The sequence below is a fragment of the Diuraphis noxia genome, unplaced genomic scaffold (genome assembly GCF_037042655.1).
Source record: "Diuraphis noxia isolate RWA-SAM2 unplaced genomic scaffold, SU_Dnox_SAM2 contig0005, whole genome shotgun sequence".
Taxonomy (NCBI): Eukaryota; Metazoa; Arthropoda; class Insecta; order Hemiptera; family Aphididae; genus Diuraphis; species Diuraphis noxia.
In genome coordinates this window covers 23,893,013-23,919,461 of record NW_028301715.1, presented here as the reverse complement: position 1 = coordinate 23,919,461, position 26,449 = coordinate 23,893,013, and the positions used below count along the sequence as shown (strand labels likewise).

At 28.2% G+C, this 26,449-nt stretch overlaps 2 protein-coding genes across 4 annotated transcripts in view; one reads left to right on the top strand and one right to left on the bottom strand.

Moving 5' to 3' along the window:
* LOC107163652 (phytanoyl-CoA dioxygenase, peroxisomal-like) overlaps positions 1-3,856 on the bottom strand; it is a 110,081-nt gene extending 106,225 nt beyond the window's left edge. Inside the window, exon 1 of the mRNA XM_089229359.1 lies at positions 3,699-3,856. The gene's annotated coding sequence lies outside the window, so the exon portion shown is untranslated. The remainder of the gene's footprint in view (positions 1-3,698) is intronic.
* LOC107169483 (rhodopsin, GQ-coupled-like) overlaps positions 1-26,050 on the top strand; it is a 109,946-nt gene extending 83,896 nt beyond the window's left edge. For all 3 annotated transcript variants that reach the window (XM_015519233.2, XM_089229358.1, XM_015519234.2), the window contains 4 exons: positions 17,325-17,468; positions 19,632-19,834; positions 20,289-20,553; positions 21,180-26,050. In XM_015519233.2, the coding sequence (XP_015374719.2) occupies positions 17,361-17,468; positions 19,632-19,834; positions 20,289-20,553; positions 21,180-22,370 (1,767 nt within the window). In that variant the 5' untranslated portion in view covers positions 17,325-17,360 and the 3' untranslated portion in view covers positions 22,371-26,050. The remainder of the gene's footprint in view (positions 1-17,324; positions 17,469-19,631; positions 19,835-20,288; positions 20,554-21,179) is intronic.
* The last annotated feature ends 399 nt before the right edge of the window (positions 26,051-26,449 follow it).

Here is a 26,449-nt window from a genome sequence, read left to right as displayed (position 1 = left end):
AGTTAGTAGGAAAGTAAAGTAGTACTCTACCTATAAGTACAAAAAAATGTCTAATGAAAAATACAAATATTGTTTTTCGTTGAATTCAAGACTTATACTTCACCAATAGCCCAACTAAATAATGGTTTAGGGATAAATTTTTAAAGAGTTTACGAATGGATAAATGTAAGTGATTGATGTAAATTATTTTCATTTTTAATCGTAATAATCAACAGTTTAACCTTTAGTTTATTAAATCGTATTTATTTTACAGTATGGATAAAAATGTAAAAAATTATTTTTTAAGTTGGAAACATCAATGAGGTCACGTGCCAAATAAAAATCAATGGACTAGTGAACACTAGTTTTACCTGCTGGCCGATACTTTGCATTGGCAGTATAGATAAGTCTGACGTGACGACCAATTTATTGATTATAATTTATAATAAACATAATATAATAAAACAAAAATAAGAGTCCTTTACATTATTTATCTATTAGATAATAAACTACAATTTTCCCCATCAAATTAGATAGAACAACAAGAAGATGATTTTTAGTTTGGGAAGCATAGAAACCACGACACTATTACAAATAATTGATATACATATTATAGATTTAAGATTATATAATTATTTAAAACTTTTAATTAAATTTACATTTGTGTTTTAGATTCCGTGGGTTGGATGTATTGATGTTACAACAGTGATGTGTAGTTTTTTTGCTGGGTCTGGCATCGCCTTTTAGGGCAGTAAAAATGCTTTGATTTTCTAATTCAGCATCTTTTACTGTAGAGAAGTGACTCTAGTGTTGGTATTTCGGAAAGTCAAAAGCAAAAAAATGCATAGAAGTTTTCAAAAACTTTTTTAATTAAAAAATAATAAAGCAATTTTTATGTGGAGTCAATTGACGAAATTGATTTTGTTTTTTTAATGTTACTTAAAAACGAAAGATCGCAAATCTTTTAAATGTTTATATGACTAATTTCCATATATTATGATAATAATAATCATAGCAATATAATTATAAAACATACTTATTGTTATTAGGCTGAATAAGCCGATAGATCACCTTACCTTAGAATCGATTATGGTGAACAATGATTTTATATCATTGAATTCAAAACTAACTCATTCGTGATAAATCACTGTAGTAATAGTGACAAAATCAAAGCGGAGTTTCTAGGTAATTTTCCCACCTTTTCGTTATATTTTGTCGTTCATAATTTATTACACACCACTAACTTTTTTGAATTCAATTGATTGCCAATTAGTGGTTGAAAATGTAAAGTTAAATTTTCAAGAATAACAGCTTGATCGTAATGAAATATCAATTCACATTATTTTAAACTGGTCAGAAATAGTAACCGTATAATAATTATATAAATATAAATAATATTTATTGACTATTGATTTATAAGTCCATATTATAATATATGTGAGTATACGTTATTTTTTTGTCATTAAATATACAATTTTTTTTTGTTTTTAATCTTTTTTTTAACAGCAGACGTTCAATGTGTATGCAATAAATGTAATTCAATAACAAAAAAAAAAGATGCGTGATGCAAATGAATCGTTTTTATCTGACTACCTAATGGATGATTAATTATTATGAATTAAACGGTAAAAATCGCTAAAAATTCGGTTAAATTCTCTCAGTTAAAAAACGAAGCAGTGTTGCTGTTTTAATTGTTTTATTTGGACTTAATGGTAAAGCTAGATTAAACAATTAGGATAATCTAGTGTAATGTCATTGTTTTATTAATTATATATTTGAACATTTCTGAGAACAAATAAACGGATGTGTATTTAAATCATTTCGTACAATGCACAGTTACTCAAATAATTGTGTAATAGTTATGAAATATAAACAAAGTTATAAATAAAAATATGCTGTAAATAAATTTAAAATTAAATATACAAAGCTAAAATTAAAATGAGTTTCTAAATCTAAATACTCAATTTTAAATTGTTCAAATTGTTTCGTTTTAATTGTTAAATTTAATTAAATTACTTTATCGTGTACCGATGTATAATTTGGTATGTTACTAGACACCTATACACATAATGACCATTGTACATACATTCATTATTAATTATTTTCATTATTTTCATTATATATTATTAGGTTTGGAAAAATTATAAGTAAGTATTTCTTAGTAAGTACTTATAATTTTACTCCAAACCTATATTATTATATTAGAACTCTTATTCTGATTAGTTTTTCGCGTAAAACCCAACAACTATAATTATAATACCAGTATAACAAATAATATGGCTAAATATATTTTTTTTATAAAACCTATAAATTCAATTAAAATGTATAGATTAAGTTAGAAATTAATCAAAAAACAAAAAAAAAAAAAAAATGAACGAACACATTCATTTAAAATAAACTCTTATATTTTGTTCTGTGATAACCAATAGGTCATGATTTATTCCAGACATGTTTACTTTTGTAAATGGTAAGTGATTGTAAAGTTTCTACCTACCTATCCGTAACATACGTTGTACCTATTCTCACAAAAACTAATAACATTTTCTGCTTTGTCGCCGATATTGTAAATATCTGAAATTTGCGTTTTTTAAAATATGAAAGTCCAAGTTTTTCAATAACAACTTGATCTATCAATTGAATTTAGCAGAAAACACATTATTTAAACGTTATCGTCAACTTTTTAAAGTAGGTGCGAGGAGGAGATGTGAATTCGTAAATGGAAGGATTATCGAGTAAAATCGTCAACATTTCACAATCGCATTATTAATAGAAAAATCACTATAATATTATTTTATCATGTATTTTATAATTTAATTCATACTTTTGTATGAGATACAGATTTGAGGATTTGTAAGTGTTTTGTGGTTAATTACACTTTTCATTAATTTCCAATCTTTTTCCGCTAGTTTAGTCTAAAATATATATAAACGATGGAATAGTTTCTTTTTAACATATTTTATCGCTGATTCTGCAGCATGTGTTTTTAATTTTATAAAACTTAAATCGAAAAATCGTTATTTATCCAATTTAAAATCACTCTGACCACGAGTACTTATATCTATTTTAGTTTTGGTTCATTAACATATTCTTTTTTATTTTCAAACCAATTGTAAAATGTCTTTTGTTGTTATGTTATTATTATCTGTGTGATGGGTGTCACGGACCAACAAAAAAATCACTACTTGTATGATACATAATACATATCATAATATATACAACGACCAACATCATAAAAAAAAGTTATATCGATAAATCCTATTTATAATGCTTTAGTTAACATACTAACTCATGTTTTAGATTTTAAGCCCGTGGAAATTAATATAATATTATTTTATTTACTATTTTCCATAAGTCACTCAAATTAAACAGATAAAAAAAAAATCAAAAAATTGGATAAATCCAAATTTCTTGTGTCACTAAATACAATTTAGTAAAAACATGAAAATCAACATTTATATGTAGGTACTACAGAAAATACAAAATTGTATATCTTGAAATTTATTAACCTTAAATCCATGTATAAAAAACAAAACATATTTCATTTGTGCTGGCACCTTGCTGAATAAAATATATATAAGAAAAATTAATTTATTAAAGTAAGCGTACAAAACATTTTAGTGTGAAATTTATGCTCTAAATCTATGCACGTTTCTTATTATTGCAATACGTATCGTATTATAATTATAAACAAGAAAGTGCGATCAATTTTAAAAAAATACCTGAAATTTCGTAGATCTTGAGAACACTTAACTTGATATGTTTTAGAGCTCAATTTTCAACAAATAAAACTAATCTTCTTAATACTGAAACACGTCACAATATTTAACAACAACAACCAATATCTGTGTTTGTTCATGCGATACTCACGGTTGTCTGTTATAGCCCTGAAATTGTTTATGATTTGCATGTTAAATTTTATTCTATATTTTACTTTGATTTTATGTACAGTATAACCTGATATACATCATACAATAATAAACATAGATCACCTATCAGTTAAAAAAAATGAAAACAAATTACATAAACAACTTAAAAATATAATATTGTTCAGTAGTTTAATCACAGCGAATTCACATAATAGGTGGTATATACTTTATTCGAACAAACTATGTATATGATATCAACCTTGGATTTAACAGTGATCATAAATAAAATTCAACTATTCAGTATATAATAATTATTTTCTATTAAACTTTAAAATATATCTACTTTAATGGAGGTCATCTCAAAAATATTACAATTGTTTTAAATGTTTATTTTTTTACAATATTATCCTGCATACAGCATCATATCATCATAGTATAATAATGATTTTGCTCGCATTACTGACTGATTTTGTTTAGTCAAAAACTAGCTATGTTTCATAAAAGTTTAGACAGTTAAGGTTTGTAAAATTGTTGTCAAGTATTTGACTTTTGTAACTATATAGTATATACATTTTTTTGAAAATTCTACATTTGAATTTTAAATTAAAGTCGGGGGTTGTCAGTTGTCATTAAAAACTGTACCTATATAACTTTAATAATGAGTGAAAAAAAAAATTACGTTTTCATTGGTCATTTATATAATATACAATAATCGAGCATAATAGAATATTCTGTAAAATATATATTCAACAAATTAAAATTTGATTCATTCGATTTGATATAATATTTTTTTGTTCATCGTCTCATCGAGTACCTACTCATTAAACGTGACATGGCAACTGGCAAACGACAGCCAACGAGTGTCATAAAATTAAACGGTGGGTAGAAAAATAATTGTTGTAGGTACGTATATGATGTGAATTTCGTTTATCTCCAATCTGCTGTAAGTACGAATCAGTTAAACTGAATCTTTCCGTACAGAATGATTGAAGCGTGGAGCCGTGGAAACGATTGTTCAAAAAGTATAAAGTCACACATGTGAAATCAAACAATACAAAACGATACGCACTGACAGCTCCACATTTTTTGAAAAACTTAAACTTTAAACAAATGTCAGAAGATTTTTATATTTTTGTTTGGTATCCGTTAAAAGTTTTCTAAAATCATTCAGTTTCAAATCGATGATCTTAGGTTCTATGGAATATTTTACTATTAAAATTTAGAGTAAAATGACCTCTTACAAAAATTAAAGGTGACATTATTATCGAGGGCACCTCGTAGGCTTTTTATTATATTTTTATTTTAAAATGAGTTATGAGTATTTTAAGATACATATACAATTTACAATTTTAAAATACACATAACTCACTTTAAAATAAAAATATAATAAAAAGCCTACGAGGTGCCCTCGATAATAATGTTACCTTTAATTTTTGTAAGATGTCATTTTACTCTAAATTTTAAATTAACGGAGCTAAACGTGATCTGCTGAGCATAAAATTTGCTATATTACGCACTTGTAAGACGGAGACAACATATGCGGGTGTAGCGTCCTCTTAAGCAACATAACACGGCTTGTACAATGACATAAAATTACGTAAAACAATATTATTATACTTGAAAATACTGATGGAAAATAGAAAGTCACATCTACGATAATAACCATCGATTTAATTTCACTAAACCAGGATCCTTATTAGGTATAGAAACGAAGAAACATATTATACTTTGTTTAGGGCATTGCTGTTTTGTTTTTGTTTTTTTGTTATAATTGTACCGTGTTAATTATATAATAATAATATGTAGATTATGGAGACGCTTAATCGGCCGCCGGCGACGACGAGCCAGTTCACTTCGTATTAGCGAAGTCGCCATAAATGATCCAGTCCGTTTCTGAGTATGAAATGAAATACATATTTCTTTTTTTATTAACTAGGACCAGCTAACCAGACTAGGGTCTAAAAAATCGTTAGTTTTTTTTTTATTATTATTGTTATTAATTAACTATGTTATACGTATTTATTTGTTGGGCCAGGAGGCCGTATTGTTCTATATTAATTGCTATAAATTTGATATTTATTATGTTCATGCTTTTTTTTGTTGCTGTGATTTATTATATTTGTGTTATTATTAATTATTTCTAAAATCTTGTATAATACAGCAACTCGTTTTTCACCAGCAACCGTGTTACCATTTTCTATTATCTGTCATTAGTTTTAAGCACATTACACACTAACAATTATATAATTATATACACAGTACACACCTACACACCAACCGAACACTAGCATCACTCTTTAGTTTTGCTCGGCGAATCCGTCCACTTCTTTCGAGTCGCTCTAATACACACATATATACAATTTACACGGGTCGATTGGCGTGTGAGTTTTAGCGCTACGTTAGCATTTGGTGACCGGAAGTCACTGACTATTATTGTCCGTTCTCGGACCGAACATTTGGTGACCTAGACGACACCTAGACGATCACGTCGAGAGGTCATCAAATGCTACGTACCACACTAATACCGATCGACCTGTGTAAATTGTGTATACGTGTGTATTAGAGCGACTTAAAAGAAGTGTACGGGTTAGCCGAGCAAAATTATAAAGAGTGCTAGTTTGCGTAGGGCGTGTATTTGTATATTGTGTGTGTGTGTGTGTGTGTGTGTGTGTGTGTGTGTGTGTGTGTGTGTGTGTGTGTGTGTGTGTGTGTGTGTGTGTGTGTGTGTGTGTGTGTGTGTGTGTGTGTGTGTGTGTGTGTGTGTGTGTGTTAGGTTAAAAAATGGTCAAAAAATGAGTAGCTATATTATGTGTTGCTGCACAGCAACAAAAAAAGGTATAAATATCAAATGTATAGTAATTAATGTAGAATAATACGGCCCTCCTGGACCAATAACTAAATATGTATAATATAATTAATAATTAATAACAATAATAATTTTAAAAAACTCACAATTTAGTGAAGCGCGCACACACACACACACATTTGGCTATGTTTGTGGGGGGAGGGATAAAATGTTTTAACATTTTATCTATACCCCCCTCCTCCCCCTACAAAAAAAAAATCAAAAGTATTTATTATAAGCACCTTTCAGAATATTCAGAGCAATATATTTTTTACACATGAGACATGGAATAAATTTCGATTAATTGTACAAATCGATAAGTTATATTTAGTTCAATAGGACTACGGAAAAATAGTAGGATAGGATAAGATAGGGTAGATATGACAATAGTCTTTAATCTAGATAAAATAATCTGATAATCGTCGAGTGTCGTCGATCCACGATAAAATAATACTTTACTGCTCGGGGTTTATTTTTGTACCACTACACAATGCATAAACAAACTCAAAATATACACAAAACATATTGCAATAGTGATTCTTATAAACTTGCGTGGCTGCATTTAAAACGAACTAGGTACGAAGTATTTATGTAAAACTAGCATAAAGGATTTGTTTTTTTGTATTATTTCTATAAAGTATAAAATATAGACTATCACTATTTATAATAATATTAATTCGCCGAGGTATTTGATTTCAATATATATATATATAAAAAAAAAAAATAATGATAATATTATTAGATAAAGAAGTACATAGGTGAATCTAGTTAACCAGTCTTAAAAAAAAAAAGTCATGGGGGTGGATACGACACCCAAACCCCCTCCCCACCGTAATTACGCCACTGGTCTTAATACGACGCGAACCGGCTCGTCGGCGGCAGCGGTGACCGATTACGCGTCTTCGTAATCTACATATTATATAACTCACACAGTCACACAGTACAATAATTATTATAACAAAAATAAAACAGTAATGCCCTGATGTGTTGTGTGTGTGTGTGTGTGTGTGTATCGATCGGTAATAATAATTATACATTCATCGGGGGCGCAAACAAATACTTTAATACTCATGAAATCGCATGTCCATTATATTTTTATATAATTATTAAGTAGGTACCTAAAACCTGAAAAAAGTAGTCTACTAAATAAGAAAACATTTTGTATATTGATATATTATAATCCAGTAGAATTATTCATTCGATTTTTTTCGGATTTTCAATAATGACCTAAACTTCAAAGGGATACCAATACCAATGCACCTAGAATTATTTTTCTATCCATACGACAGTCAATCGTTCCCAACGAAGGAGACAATTTGTTCAATCAATTCTTCACTAAAATGTAATTGAAAAGATTGTAATTTATTTCTTATTCAAAACCACATAATATGATTTCTGTACTTTTGATCGGGAACAGCGGTTCTAGTGTATTATATATTATGTATATGTTTCTAAATTTTACGACAAAAAAATGGTACAAAATTGTCCTCAATAAATAATTATTAAATGAATTTGTATCGAGATCGTGCACCAAATTGTTCTCATAGGTACCTAACTATATAGTATATAGTGTATACTTAATAGTTACTGCCATTTTGTAAGCTAAAAAATGTATTCTAAAAATGTAAGGCAAGTGTCTATGGATTATATTTAAAAGATATTTAAAAAAAATATTGATTAGAACAAAAGTTATTTCATTTGTCAGAATGTCAGATCTCTTTGGGACACCCTGTATACTGTAGATTCTAGTGTGTCCTTTGACATTTGATACTGAGCCATATATCATATTATTATATGTGACGTTATTTGTAATAACAGGACTTTTATACCTATACTGTCTACGTCTCTGTAAATGGATTTCCTAACTGTTTGATGTCGGGCCATCGATATATAATAATTTACTGTTTCATGGTAGTTTGCTTGTAAAATAAGTGTTTTTTTTTTTTATGATATCTTGGTTCCTGTACAATTGGGTTAAATAAAAAATTTTCGTAATCAAAATACGTACAAAGAGTATTTGATAGGTTTATGCATTTTAATATCGTATAAACACGTGGTACGGGATTTTTTCAACACTGGAATGATTTCAAAACAATGTTTCCGTTCACCGCTTTAAAACGTTAAATATAATTCAACATGTACAATTTATAATATTTTGATGTACTACTTAATATTACATATAGCAGTGTCACACATTGCTAGCAAAACCAATCATTGGTAGTTGCGTACATTGTTATAATGTTATAAAAACAACAATTTATTAAAACTCAGTATGTTTATAATACTTACACGTTTGTTTTCTTGAACAAAGTCATTATTCTTGATAGAACTGCGAAAAGTAAATAAATATTTCAACGCGGCATACGCACTGCATGCATGAAAATACAGGCAAAATAACACAAACACCAATTGAAATAATTCACCATGCAAATAGCAAATTTACAGTTTACGTAAAATGTACGTTGAAAACTAATAAATTAATTCTTCATGAAATTACATATTATCGGACGGAAAAATTGACAGTTTCTCGATTCTTGAGTCTTTTTGACTTGAACAGTCAATTGACAGTTCTCCGATTATATTATCTCAGGTAGAGTAATTCAAACTACTTAATCGCAATCCTGCTTAGCAATCCGTTTCTTTGATCAGTCAAACGTCTATCACAAATTACTATATAAATAACCAGGTGGATCATTAGTCGAATGTCATAAGTAAATTAGTACAATAATTCTCTTTATTTCTATTGATTGATTGAACTATCTTTGTTTTTTATTGCTTTAATGATTCTGTACGTTAGATGTATGCAAATATTTCATCAATATTTATATTTGAATTTTTACCACAATTTATCTTGTTGCAACTGTCATGTTTTTTTTTCGTTTGTATTAAATAAATAATTGTTGTTTTCTTTGGATGGTATCATACGTAGTATATTATATTACATACGACAAAAATTATGAGTCAATATGTATATTATTTCTCTTGACTGCGCTATTGCTCAATTTTCTTATACGTTTGACAAATTATATTATTTACATCTAAAAAACATTGATTTTTAAAATTGTACATTTCATTGAATATTTTACGTAACAATATTCAAACTGAGAACTAAGCGCATTCTTTATACAATCAACTGTTAGCCAGATTTTTATCAATATACATTGATATTGAATATTTTATATATACATTTGTGTACATAAAACGTTAACTATATATAAAATATACTTATTGCATAACGTGGAAAAATTGTATTATTTTTTATTAAAAGTAACGTCTTGACTTTAGAACGAAAAATTAATAAATTTTGTTTTCAAATATTGACTTTGAACAATAATTATGCTACTCAATTAATATTTTACGACTTTTCATAACTATATAGTATCGATTACAATGCATAAAATGTATTGCTTTAACTGATATAAATATATATATTTATCGATTGTTAAGCCTGTTATAAGCTTCACAAAATATAGAAAATAATTTAAATTTATAAAAAATGAATTGCTTCATTGTGAGGTCTTAACTCAAAACTTATGCTAAAAAGTTTGCAATAATTGCTAAACCGTATTTTCTTTTGTTAAACCAACAATTTTTCTGTTAAAACAACGGGAGTTCATCGTTTCATAAATACAAAATTGTGAAAGATGGGTAGAATATATTATATAAATTAATCTACATGTGGTGTAGCAATGAAAATGAAAATGTCAGTTTTGGCCTTTGGACAAATGATTTAAGAGTGGTAAATATACAAATATCCATATTATAAAATATCTGACTACTGCAGATTTTTGTAATGAGTTGTGTCATAATACTTATTGACAGAATGTGGGCCAATTTCCCAGGATGGACCTCACCTAACCTAACCTAACCTTTTTTTAAAAATAAATTCAGGTTTGTGTCTAATAAATTTTTGGTTACTAATATGAAACATAATATAACATGTCTAGTTTTTATGTTATTTTATTTACGAATTTAGTACTTTATAGCTCAAAAATGCTTATAAATGTTGGTCTATATTTTATTTTTTATTTATTATTGTAAAGCCAAAGAGTCCGTGAAATACAAACACTGAGTTACAAAAATAATATTATTAATACGTCTCTGGTTCCGATGTTTTGCCTTATGGCTTATACCAAGTCTATGGTATAAATGCACAGCGTATAGATCACAAAATATTATAATGTTATAACGTCTTGTAATGTTTGTCTGGACGTCATACACTCACGCATATCGAATAAGATATACATGTGTCACATTTCCAGGATATTTTAAAACTATGCAATGATTTAAGATTTTAAAATATACCATAAAATTATAAAAGTGATCTAAATGCTGTATAACAATAATAAACAATATTTTGTTAGCCAACTGGAATGCTGAATTATATTATATAACATATATGTAATGTAGATGTAAATAGTTTTGTAAGCATTTTGCATGATTTTCGGGAATATATATTGAAAACAATGTAATAATTAAATAATATATTATGATAACAGAGAATTATTGTTGTTTATAGTTAAAAAAGCTTCTTTATTAATTATTTTATTTATTTCCAATCAATTACAAATAGTTTGGACAATCAATATAGAATTTATGTAGGCTTGAGATTAATATTTAAAAAACTAACCTTTTCCGGATATTAATATACTTGATATCATACCTATCTCTCTGATCGAAAAGTTATTGGAAATATGATATGTATATTTGAAGGAAGGAACTAAAAAAAGCTTCCCGACAATGAAAGCAAGCGTAAAAACGCGTTAATAACAGGCGTCTGGTATAGCTTTTTTATATGTATAATGACGCATAGTTTTAATACATAATATTATTTAGAAGGACGACACACGGGACATTATCGCAGTTCGAAAGTAAGTTTTACTCCATATTTTGCATTTATATTTATACGGGCGTTTTAGTTTTGAAAACATAATATGCCAATTATTTATGACTGACCTGCGCGAACTCGCCGTTACACACACAACTGTAACACATTTTGGCGTCCTTATACCTACCTACATATTATATATATATATATAATAACGTTAATACAGATAAATAATATATTAATTGATGTTCAACGACCCGCAATACCATAATATTATTATACCTATAGTCCTATATACCCATCGGCAATGTTTCCCCGGGAACCGATAGGCACCACGCAATGTCACGGTCACGGTCACCCAAATCATATAACCGAGTGAGCCATAATAGCCATTATCAGATCACTTTATATATATATTATTATATATATGCATACAATATATACATATTAATTTATCGATAAATTGTGTAGCCATATAATGTTAACTTCTACCTGTACACACCTATACCTGCCAACCGCTTGTGCATAGAAAACCTATACCTATTACCTATACTTAACCACCGATAGTTTTGATTTGTTAAAATAAATGGGATATTAGCTGTACGGACCCGTGCCTGGCGAAGTAACGACCAAGTTTATTTGGATTTGAGCGCAGTCAACACTTCAACAGTAACCGACAAGGTCCGGCAGTTGATGTGGGTGGGCGAAGGGACTCGAAGTTTACCTACGGCTAGACCTTTGGTCATTAATGTACGTTTTCAAATATACATATATATATATATATATATATATATATATATAATGTACATATACATTGTTCACATACATACATAATATTATATATATATATAAAATATGTGTGTGTAGCTTCGTGTTATACGGCCACATCTGATGATAATAAGGCCAAGCGACATTAATCCCCAGGTTAACCTAATACTGAAATATTTCGTTGGAAATTTCAAAAACGTTTTCATACGTTATACCGTAATTTGCCAAACTTGACGAGTTCGAGAAGTCAGTGTATATGCATATGTAATATGTATGTGTATATGTGCATACGTAAAGGTGTATGTACATCAAATCCACACTTAATTACACCAGATGGGGGCTACATTTTGATGGTACCTAATTTCATTTTTTAATATTAAATTGTATACACCACACTGGGAGATCAATTTATTAAATAAACGACAATATTGAGTTCAATGCAAAAACCAGAGTGAATTATACTACTTATTTATATTCATTGGTAGTTTTCGCTTAAAAAAATTATAAAAGTTCTTACCAGGAACACGTAGCTGCACGTAACTGGCGACATTTTATCAAAATAACAGTGGTCTTGATCTGAAACGCATCATCTGCCTCAATAAGCTTGAAACCTTCTATATATATAAAATATATATATATAGTCTACGTGTTCATTGGACGCCAAATCTTATCTTCTAAGACCGTGCTCTGAAATATTGTATAATAGCTTGGCGTTCACTGTAAACTTCTCGCTGCAATATTCTAGAAAAAAAAATGAATGGGTATTGATTATCATCAGACAACAACTCTACGTTCGTATAGGTTTATCTGTACGTATCACGCCTGATACAGCAGCGTAGTAATACAGCGTTTATTATATCATAGACGCTCTCTCCCAAATGATAAAAATAATGAATGTGTCGAATGTGTATAGGTGTATAAAACTAAGCCTTGTTTCAATGCAGAATTGGACACTTTTATGTGGTCAGTGACATTACTCGAAAATCAATTTTTCCTCTATTAAAAATTATTGCAATAATAACCATCATGATCGACCCGTGCCGGCACCGAATACCTAATAAAATTGCGTTCCAGTTGGTATACGATTAACAATAATATTGATCATATGTTTTAAACTCCACGTTGTATGAATTCATTACAGCGGTAATACGAAAAAAAACATTATGTGGATAGAATAAAAGGATTAGTTCTTGGATAAATAAAAATAATTAAACAAATTTAAATTTTAAATTAATAATAAATTAAAATATGTATATATTATCTTTTAATGTTAAATTATAGATAATTATATGGTAAGCATTAAAAATTACGATCTGTCACATGTATTAAGTAGAATACTAAAGTAGGTCATATATTTTTAGCGGCTTGAAATTGTCAACGGTATGGATTTATATTATATTTAAATATATGGATACAATTTATAACAATATGAAAAAAAAATGTTTAAGTCTTTTTATAAAAACACTTACAATTTTCACTTAAAAATATATAAAAACAAAATAATATATCTTTTTATAGATTTGAATAAAATAGATAAATTACCAAAAACAAAAAATTCGCGGTAATTTCGTTTTAAACTACATTCAATAAGTATAATCAGTTTTTGTTATTATAATATATGTATAATTTATAGTTAATATTTAAAAACTATAAACTTTATCTGACTTAATATTTTGAAAACGTATCTTTTATAATTTTTTTTAACTTCTGGATATTCTCTTATATTCTTTGTATCTATATATTTTACAAGATGCTAAATATCTCTCAAAAGGCGTACATTTTCACTATATTGTTTTAAAAATCATGATTTATTAACATTTGTCTAGTTCAAATGAATAACAATTTTAAATTCATATATTTTTACATAAACGTTAATAATTTAATCTTGGAGGAAATAGGTAATTTTTTTAAAAAATAAATTAACAGACAATTTAGACTAAATTACACAGTAAAATATATTAAATTTAACAACAAATACTGTGGTAATAAACAATAACATATTATGTTCTGTATGTAAAAATAAAATAAACTATTGTATTATGCGTTTTTATACATTTTTTTATGATCACTTATATGAGTAAAACAGGATGTTCTAAAAGTTTCATGTAAATTCTCTATCGAACTTAAAATTTGATACATGTGATGGAGCTTTAGAAAATACACTACACCTATAAGTTAGATATTTTCTGGGTTTATTGTACAAGTTGTATAATATATTATATTTATTTAAAATACATAAAATTGTATAAACTAAGTACTTTCAGTACTCATTATCAGTATTTTATTTTAATCATACTACTCAATTGTAAAAGCTCTAAAATTAAAATTAATTTTATATACAATTAATTTTACATGTTATAATAAAAATTAATTTAAAATCATATTGACTAAAAATAATTTCAAAAATGTATAGATATTGTTAAATAAACAAAAAATACTGACAGACTCATTTATATAGGTACTTAAACAATATGTTCATTGTTCGTCTTATATAGTTATACGCTAATATGTATATCGATGTACATAATATTATATATAATTATTGAATTCAAAAATTTAATTCTACTTTACTTGTAATTAGCATTAATTTTAATATACTGATATAATTTTTTTTTCATTTTCGTACCATTTCAACGATAACAAGAACATCTAATTATTTCACTAAAATATCAAAACAATCCAACGTACCCTTATCACTCCGGATGTTCTTTCAACAATAGGCTCCGGCAAGTTCACGAGTGCAAAGATCCCAAATGATAACAATTGAGGTCATTCATATTTCCACTAAAACGTTTTTGTCCTTGTGTCAGACCGAAAATGGACCTACTTCCTAAATTCACTAGGATATATATTTTATATTTTGTTTGTTTATATATATAATCACATTACAGAATACTCTTTATTTTTATAAGTTTTTTTTTTTTATATTGAGTTGTTTTCAAGCGATATTGAAATACATTCAAAATGACAAAATATTAAATAACTTTATACACACTTTTAATTAGCCATTTGAAACCTAACGTATTACGGATTAACTTACTGTTAGTTTTTATGCACAACAGTTTACCAAGAATTTTAATTTTAATTTTATAATTATACACCATAACCGCATTATTAGTGTCTCACAAAAACTTTTGAATCTATAATAGTCGAGACTGGGCATTAACGAGTTAGAAAATTGATTCAATTTAAATTTTAAACTTAACTAGTCATATTTGAATTTTTATTAACTTTACTATTAACTTACTAAATTTTTATTTTAATTAACGTGAAATTAAAGAATTAATTTTTATTTTAAGAAATAAGTTAAGTTTATTTATTTATTTTTTATTTTTTATATGATGAAAATTTAATGTATTGTTATTAAATTATATACATATAAACAATTTAACTTTTTTTAATATTTAAATATTTTATACTCAATTTTATTATATTTTTCGTTTTGTCTAAAAGAAATATAAAACAATTCAATAATATATCTACCATATATTCATAATACAAAACAGTTTTCGATATTATATTACCATTTTATAATTATCTGTGACGGAATCTCGTTTTATAAACATTAGGCTTAAAAAGTGTGATTTTGATAATAAAAAATGTATTCACAATGTCACGGTAAAATACGGATAAAAATATTCCAATTTTTAAAACGTGACTGCTAGGTATTTAAGTATCTTATTGACGTTGAATAAATTATATTCTAGTATATGTATAGGTACTATTATAATATATACTTATAGTAATATTAATATTGTGACACTGTGCCTCTAAAATGTTATAAATATAATATTAATAGTGCTTATTGTATTTGAAAATATAATATTATAAACAGTCTATAGCTATATAAAATTTCTGTGTAAATCGTAAATGTTGAAAGTACGGTCGTACTCACATGACATAATATATAATTATTTAAATTTGTTATGATAATAGGTATATTATAGTAATGCGGATACCCATCATAAATTGTATTGTATTACATATGTGTAATGTATATTGTGCTATTTATTTGTATTGTCACGTCTGTATCTATGTATTTGTGTGCATAGCATACCTATCGTTTTAATGAATTACTAAATGATAGAATACACCTATACCTAGGAACGATAAGCACGATATTAAATTAATACACACGAATAATTTAACAGGTATAGTTTATTTAAGACTACAAATTAGTTTTTTTTACTTTAGTACACAAATGCTTTTATTTAGGTATTTAAACGTATATCCATCAATAATATTCTTTTTTCAGTTCAAATTATCTAAACAACAATAGAAAGTTCTTATCGAATATTTCTACAACTTTATGGTATAAGTCTATACGAAAAATAATAGAATATATATATATTTTTTATTGATCATAATATAAACTCGGCAGCTATGGCCATTAGTTACAACTTAATAAGTTGTGGTATTTACAGTTTTAACAAATATTTTTCATTTTTAAATAGCAAAAAGCTTAAGGTAAAATATGGTTACATTGTATATAAAAATAGTTAACATATTATTTTTAGATTAGATTGCAAAGACCTATTGCTTTCAAAAATTAATAGAATATATTTTACTTAATCCAATTGACATAATTAGGTTACACTAACACATATTGCGTTTTTCTAAAATATAATTTTAAATATAAAATTTTATAACATTAATTAGTCAATATAAAACAAATTAAATCTTTAACACTCTCCGTTGTAATAATAATAATTTTTAAGTTAAGACACTCAATTTAAGTGTGTTTAAAAAATCTTGTAATCTGAATGATAATGTAAATAGTGCCATTTACGTAATTTCTTAAGAAAAAAATAAGCATTATGTAAAAGACAATGTAAACATTTGTGTTAATAAAACCTAGAAAATACAGTGAACAAATCTCCTCACAGCTTCGACTGGTTAATCCTCTATGAATGGAGGTATATCTAATAAAATTTAACGTGATGATTTCCTTCCCCATGATTCCTCATCTATTAAAGCTTTGTCTCCTCCATTAGCTAAGTTTCTTATCATAGCATATCATTATTTTTTTTAATTTCAGAATGATGTAGGTATCCTAATCGGGTGATGCTGAGTGATGAACAGCGATCAAGAGTTGGTGACCGTATTGGCAGTCTGTGGCGTGGCTGCCCTAGCCATGTTCATAAACGGATACGTCTTATTAGTTATCCTACTTAGCAAACGGGTAAGGTTTATTACTACGTTATAATATTGGATTTATAATCCCTATGATTTTATCTACGAATAATGTTCTAATTAAATAAAAAATAAAAAATAGTCTTTTGATGTTAATTTATACTACCCATTTTATTCAAATATATATGTATGCACTTATTAAGTATGATATGTTAATAGAAATAATACATAGATACTGAACAATGGGCAGTTTATATGGGGGTGAGCCCCCCCTCTTCTCCAGAGACTTGTGAAAAAATCTTTGATAAGTTACTGGTACCAACTTAAGTATTTGATATTTCTAAAACAATATATTTTTAAGCATTTATTTGTAGTATTGCTTTTGCCTTATTTTTTTGTTCTTAAAAACGTTTCCAATAATTTCATTCGAGCATAATGCGATTGGGAATAGCTGGTAGCAAATAATACCTACTGATGAAATTGTTATGTCAATAGAATATATTTTATACTCGCCATGTATATAGTTCTGATAGAATATAAATTAAACGCTCGACAAAACAAAATGCACGTTAAAATTTAAAAACCTTAAAGAAAAAATATCTTATATAAGTTATTAAATGATAATTTTTTTTGAATGAGAATAAATTAGTATACTTCAAATTCATTATATTAACACAGCCACGTCAACAAATATAAAAAGCTCAATTACGCATATGCTTATAAAAGGTCTAAATTACCTACAGCGATTACCTACCTTGGTAAAATGTTCTTTTGGTTAGTAATATAGGTACTTACAGCTGATTAATATGAATCAATTACCCACACCTTGAAAAAATTATAAAAAAAAATTAAGAATATAAAACCTATACTGTATTAACTATTAATGGACTTATAGTTTTTTTAAGATTTGTAATTCGTAATTTATAAATTTGTTTTGGCTCAACTATAAAAAACCTCTTTTCACATTAGACAGAAAGTATCACAGAAGATGCTCCACGAAAACTAGTTACCACCATGATTTTATTTATTGAGTACTCATATTATACAAAAAATAAAAAAACGAATCGGTTTTGCTCAATATTGATAGAATATAGGTACAGGGCATTAATTGTTATCGACCCACTACCGATCATAAAAATTCAATTTTCACGATCGATATTTCTAAACATCTTAATATGTTAATAAAAGTTTTAAAATCAATAAATATATAAAAATATTTGTTCATTTAAAATATAGACGATTAAGGAACAAATATAATAATATTTACAAAATGTCATCATTCGACCGACGTAACTAACCACAATTATTCAGTTTGGTGCGAAATATGAGAGCGTCTCAGTTAGAAATGAGTTTCTTTTTACTGTATAGTCGCGTTTCTCAGCCGTTTTTGTTCCCTATCCACCTTATTCACCTAAAATATATGTCTTACATTGTTACCTACCAATATGTTAAATATATCCAATTATTTATATATTAATAACTATTATTATTAGGTTTAAAACATGTTAATTTACATACACAACACTCGGCGTACCTGTACCTTTACAAAATAATTAAATAATATATAGGTACTATAACTTTAACAAAAATAAATATATGTAACTTCCTATTTTCATTTAGATTCTGAAAAAGAATGAGAAAGTTATCGATTTTTACAATGCCCATATACATATATTTATTTATTTATTATAAAATGCTATAGAAAGTAGTAAAACCATTTCTCAGTAGTATATCATAAGAGATGATTCAAATTTCATAAAAAAAGTGCACTGGAGCGTTCAGATATGAAATAAACAATAGTTTGGAAGCTATATTGTAATTTTTTTTTTTTATTTGTCACAATACAACACTTTACATTAAATGAAAATTGCATTGCTTAACCTTTCAGAATTTAACGGCATTTTATAATTCTATAGACTATAATAACATGTTTGTAGAATTTATTTGTTTTGTTTAAAAAATGATATGTATAAGCAAACCCTCGCACTACAAACAGATCACCTTTGTGAAATCTGATTCATCCCGATCCATTTGAAATTCATGTAAAAGAACCAATAAATATCGTTAGAAATGAAATAAATTTAAAAAATGCGTTATTGGATAACTGAGAATTAACTAAAGATCATGTTACACATTACAGCATACAGAAAAATAAATAAAAAAACGAAAACCTGAACATGCAATTTACCTGATATTTATACATATTTCGTAGACGAGTTCACCGATCAACGTATTGCTTACGCATTTGAGCGCTGTGGATTTGATTATTTGCATCGCTGTACTCCTGTCCATCTTACCGGAGACATTTAATCAATACGAAAAAGTCGCTCCATGGTTGTGTCCTGTTCACGGATTTCTGTTTAATTTCCTGCATCCAATGGCCATTTGGACAGTCTGCGGTCTTAATTGTGACAGGTTGGTATCTATTGCTCTATAGATTTCGTCTATAATTCGTTATGCCTACGTACGATACTCAAAAATCGTAAGTATAAAGTATTAGTTCATTTTACACAAATTTCTGATTATATAAAATGTTATAAATTAAAGTAAATTCGAGTTAAGAAACTCATAGAAGTCATATCATACAATTAAACCGCCAATCACTATTTAATCATATAACTATATATATATATATACATATATAGATATAGATATAGATATCATTTATTATTTTAATTATCTAGGCAGTAGATATCAAATTGAACAAATTTGTTTTAAATATTTCTTGTACTGTAAAATTATATATTTTAATATAAAATCCTATGGTTAAGTTTCTACAGTACGTGAAATTGATGTTCGTATATTAATTAGAATATTATATCAGTATATACATATTTATGATACTAACCACTAACTTTTTTTTATTTAGATATTATGCAATTGCGGCACCATTGCATTATGGAACACTTGTAAATAGCCGCAAAATCATGTTTGGTCTCTGCGGCACATGGATTGTATGCTTGTTGATCTCATTACCACCAGTTTTCCGGTTAGTTCCTTACACTTATCAACCGGGCTTACCTGTTTGTACGACAGATTTCAGCAAAGGTCGAGCAACTATTTTTTATAGCATTTTCTATACGACTATTACTTTAGTACTGCCTGGCGTCATCATACTTGGATGCAACATAAAAGTGAGTTTATATAAATATAAAAATCCTATTGACTCTATATATAAGCGTATTCGTGATCTATTATTAATTAATACGGAATTATTCATAAAGTTGAAATTCAGCAAACGATACCGTACAGTATACACTGTTTAAACTTTAAAGTTTAAAGTGGGCTGATCTACCAAAAAATGTATGATGGTAAATAGAATCCGGTATGAATTGATTTTCAGTGTTTCTAAGAACAATTTGAGTTCGATACAACTTATCCAATCTTTCGAAAAATGCATTAAATTTCAATACCTATCCAAAATATTAAATAATCCAACGTCAAAAATATTCTTATATCAAAGATTTTTTTGCATAACCAACAAACAATTAGAGTCATATTGAGTGCAATATTACGCGTTCTGCAATAGAATAAAATAATACAATTTTAGATCCATTACGTTATGCTAGATTTTCGTTTAAAATACTAATTCAATTAACGTGTATAATATTGTAAATAACATAATTTTAAAACGTCCAAGTGGGTACTTATATAACATTATGTTGAATAAAAATATTAATTTACCAGTAGGTTAATTATTAATATGCATATTGATTATTTATTAATTATGATTTATTGATCACCACATTGCCGTTTGCAGGTGTTCACGATCGCCCGGTACCACAGGCACCGCATAGCGTCGGCGATATTCGAAGTGACGCTGTCGGCACAGGTGACCATCACGCACCAGCGAAATCCGTTCTTCCTGCCCACGGCGATGGCCAACAAACTGCGCCGGAGCAACGCGTTTTCCGCCGTGTTCCAGATCGTCGGTTCGCTGGCCGTGTTCTACCTGCCATACTACGGCGTGTGCCTGTACGAGTCACTGTGCGCGGCCATTGGCGCCGCACCGCGCACCGACCCAGCCGTCAAGTCGCTGTCGTTCGCTCTCATCACCGGTTCGGCGCTTTGCAACGGGCTTCTGTACGGCATCAAGAACAAGCTGCTGAAGACGACGTACCAGAACTACCGGCGTAAGATGATGACAAAGTGCGAGGTGAACCAGGAGATTCAGGCGCGGACGCCTTCGGCGTGCGGGTCACGCAGACCGTCACTGACGCCGGTGGCCGTGGCGGCCGGCTACAGCAGTAAAACACCTGTGGTTCCAGCGGCCGCGCCACTGCTGCTGTGCAGCCGCCGGTCGTCTCTGATGAGCCTGTCCGAGGCAGGTGAACCGCCTGCCGCGATGGCGGCCAGACGTTTGCCCGGTGCCACATGTTCGGCCAACGCTCTGGATTTTGGTAACTTTTACGTAGACGTCCATTTCGACGGTGGCACCGGTGGTGCAGGTGTCGATGGGGCTGGCGGCGATGGTTCATCAATCAGGCGGTGCTACTCGTCAACCACCAACGACGACGGATCCGAGCCGGGTGGCCGGAGCGCCGTGGCCAACCGCAGCGCGTTCGTACGGCGCATATTGCGCGACTCGCGACGGTCGCCCAGGATATTGATCACGAGGGCTATGTCCGAGGAGAACGAACCTTACTCGTCGGAACAGAGTGGCGGGGCCACGGCCATCTGTGGCCGGAAGGACCGCCGGGTTGGCGTGCATAATTTTTCGTCATCCGCCGTCACGCTATTTATCGACGACTGCAGGCCAAACAGCGGCCGCGTCCACTGTCCGGACGTCGACTACGACTTCGACCACGATTGCGGCAGCGGCGTTGGCGGTGGCGACGATGACGACGAAGATACTTCGCTGGCCTATTATAGTAGCCCGTCGTCCAGCAACGACGGAAGCGGTTGCACGGCGAACGGCGGCCTTACGCGGCTGACCAGGCTGTCCACGTGAGTCCCAGTAGTGGCAGCGATTCTGACAAGCAGTATTAATTTTTCCCCGGTGATTTGGTTCTCTTCTCATCACCATCTTATCGCACGCATAAAAATGACATGTTTTGAACTGAAGCTGAATTATATTGGTTCCCGTGTTAATTACTTATATATTATAATCTCGAACGATTCTCTTGGAGTCAAAACTGTGCGTCTCTGCGCAACTATACGACAACTTTAATATGCCGATGCCGATCCGTTGAGTGAACTCCAGTGATCACCGTGGACGAAAAAATAATATTTTACTATATCGCAACAATTAAGACGTGCAATAATATAAATCGGCTCCGAAGAATATAATATAACGCGTATAGGATAGCCAAACGAAACCATGTTGATGATAATGTTACTGCTATATCTATACTTGAACCTATTTATGCTATAATCGTTTAAATTATTATGTTAATCGGATACCCAGAACAGGAAAAACGGTTGTTTTTTCTATCGCTTCAAGCTTAATAATATCATATTATGTACCTAATTTTTTTTTTTTAATTTATTTAAATTACATTTGTTTACGTTATAAAAAAAAAAATTGTACTAAAACAAAAAAACGAGTTTTAGGATGAAAGTTAAGATGAATCAAAATTTGTATTTTTGATGATCACTATACATATTTTAAAATAATTTAATCCAAATTTTAGATGAGATCACTTATGTCTCACTGTGAATGCTACCACCAACTATAGAGTTTCACTTACGGTCTATATTAAAGTGAATTTCCTAAAACATGATATAGTTTTCACAACTCCTGTTGTTGCTATAATTATATAATAATAATATTTAATTGAATAGTTGTTGTTGTATAATATAGGTAGTATAAATGTATAATACATTAATCATTATAATACTATATTATCAAAAACAGGTCATCATAAATTTTAAACTACCACTATTGTGTAGGTCTTTCGAAGATTATATTGAATTTTATCATATTTAAATCGACAGACATATATATATATATATATATGACGTAATGAAGTCATTCAAGGGATCAAAGGTAATTTTTTTTTTAAATTTTTACCTATTTTTAAACATTTGTTTTTGTGCTCATTTTAGATCATGTCGTAGAATTGAGCTTACATATCCCAACGAATTTAATTTCATAATAAAAATCCATCATCATAATTTAATTTTTTTTACTTTTTTTTATTAATTGTAAAAACATGCTTTTTGGCATATTTTACTGTTCAAACGTTTTTTTAAAGTTTCTTTTTGTATATCAATGTATTTTCAAAAAATATATAATTATTATTAGTAAATTAAAACGAGACGGTTATAATAATTATAATACGTATAATATAATATATATTCCTAGATGAGATATACATTATCCATGTATAGATTTAGATTAATGATATTAATGTTATGGAAATTTTCCTATATTTTAACTAAATGCATTCAACGTCATAAGTGTAATCAAAATAGAACTGTTACCATTATTGGAATTATTCTAGATATTTGTACCTAATATGAAAACAATCACTTTGCAAATGAGTTAACAAATAATCATTTTAATAAAAATATGAATGCCTGCTTGTGAAGTCTGAATGACTGACATTAACTAAGTCAAAACATCCATGATAAAGTATATATTTGTTCATTTTGGATTTTTCAACATAGTTTGATAGGTTGTAAAATGTGATTTGGTAAAATGTAATATAAATTTAATAAGAAAAGTTATTCCAGGCCCATTTCACCCTACATATTTTAAATATTTCAGTTTATAAATAAGTATTATTGTTACACTTGGGTTCTTATAAAATTATTATATCTACTGATAAATAAACATGATTGACGAAAAGAATGTATATATTTAAAATTAAAATTTTTGACAATTTACAGTTACTGCGAGATATTATTTAAGCTTAATAAACATTGTTATAATTAATCCTAGTATTATACAATAATTAAATTAAGTTATCTAACCATAATTTCAATAAATGAAGTACTTGTATCTATAAATTAGTACCCGACAGGCCTATATTGGATAGTCTAGACCCATCGAAAAATATTTTTCTACCAGCTCATAATTTGGTATAGTAACCCATATTAGCCATTCAATAAATAGCGAGAAAAACTATAACGAATCAATGAAAAATAAACTATTTTAGTTAGTTGAAAAATTACAAATAAATCATTTTTGGTCTTTAAGTATAATTTCATGATAATGTTCTCATGCATGCATACATACTTAAAAATACTGCTGTGTTTATAAACATAAAATATTTTTTTGGTCTTGACAACGTTCAAAAATTCAAAAATCTCATATAATAATAATAGAATCTATTGAAACTCATGTATAACAATCATTTGAAGACTTTGAAGTTAGGAAATTAATCATATGATACAAGATACAACAGTGAAGATATCTAAATGCAAACCTATAACAGATAATTTGCAATTTATCCAATTTCAAAATGTATCCCTAACATAATATAAGTACCTATGAATCTAGGTAAAATATAATGTTTAAAAAAAATAATATAAAATAATATATATTTATAAATAAGAGCGATGATGGTTTTAAATATTTTGAATTGTGAAGAATTAAATGTTTGTATTTGAATTTTTAAGTTAAGTATTATTAATTTTTATCACGCAGACTTTTAACTTGTACAAATAGTTTTCAAATAGATTTTTAACTCTTTAAAGTTTTAAAGACAAACACAAAAACAAAATGAAACAAATATTTATAAATTTGAGTTTGAACTTCTATCAATTATACATTTCTGATAAGGATGCTTAAAATTCAATATATTGTACCTAATATTTTTTTGATATAGATACATATTGAACTATATCAGGTTCTATATTACAGGACCGTAGTAGTTGTATATTCTAATTACAATTATGAAACAGTCGATATAAACATGAAAAAATAGTTTACATGACTAAAAAAGTAAAAATAGTATATTTTTGGATCCGTTCAAACAGTAATATTTATTTATTTTTTAATGTATGAACAAAAATCAATATTTTTAGAGGGTTAAAAATCGATACAATAAAAATATATGAATATTTTTTATTTTATAGAAAAAAAATTGATTTCATTTTAAGAATCTATTTAAAAAATAATAATAATAATAATAATATGAACATTTATCAACGAAACAAATTTCACACATCACGTACATCGATTATCGAATGTTTATATCATATTATATTGTACTATGTGTCTATATATAATACTTATATATATTTTAATGTTAAATGCATTATGTATGTTCATTACATAGATTTTGAGGCTTAATTTGTTACAATTCATGTATTATATTATGCATACAATACATATTTTTATTTTTGTTTTTAATATCCTTATAAAATGCCATTTGAAATAAAAGCACGCCAAATGAGTAAAATCTATACTTATTACAACTCTTCATGTTTCAATATTTGTTTGTACCTACTCTAACTTAATAATTTGTAATGTAACAGTATATCAAACACAATATGATAAATCTTATTTTTAGCATTAATATATTATCAAAAAGTGCAATAATATGTTAATGAATGTACACTATTATTATGTTTAGTGCGCCTTGAACAAAATAATTTTTTTTTTTTGAGATATGACTATGTTGTTTTAATTTTAGTAACACTTAAACGAGTGTATTTGAAAAGTTACCATGTAAAATTATTATTTATTATATAAATTTATTATAAATATATAACTCACCATTATTATTTACGTATGAATTCATGTGAAAATAATTGTATAATTCGTATCTCTAAAATATAACACGAATTATTATTTGATTTTCTAGGAACTGAATATTATATTATTATGATCCATAATTTAAGTTCATGATGTATTCGATTAGAATTCTTACGAAGTCGATGAGTATTTTTTGTCAACTATAAATAGAACATAGATATTTCAATAAATCAAAACAACGTCGAGCAGTAATAATGGTCGGATAATAAAACAAACTTACTAAGCGCAGCCTAAACAGCTACATTTTAATGTGGCAAATAAAATTGTTCTGCTTTGTATCAACTTTCTCAGGATAACGGTATAATATAATATGTTATTCTATT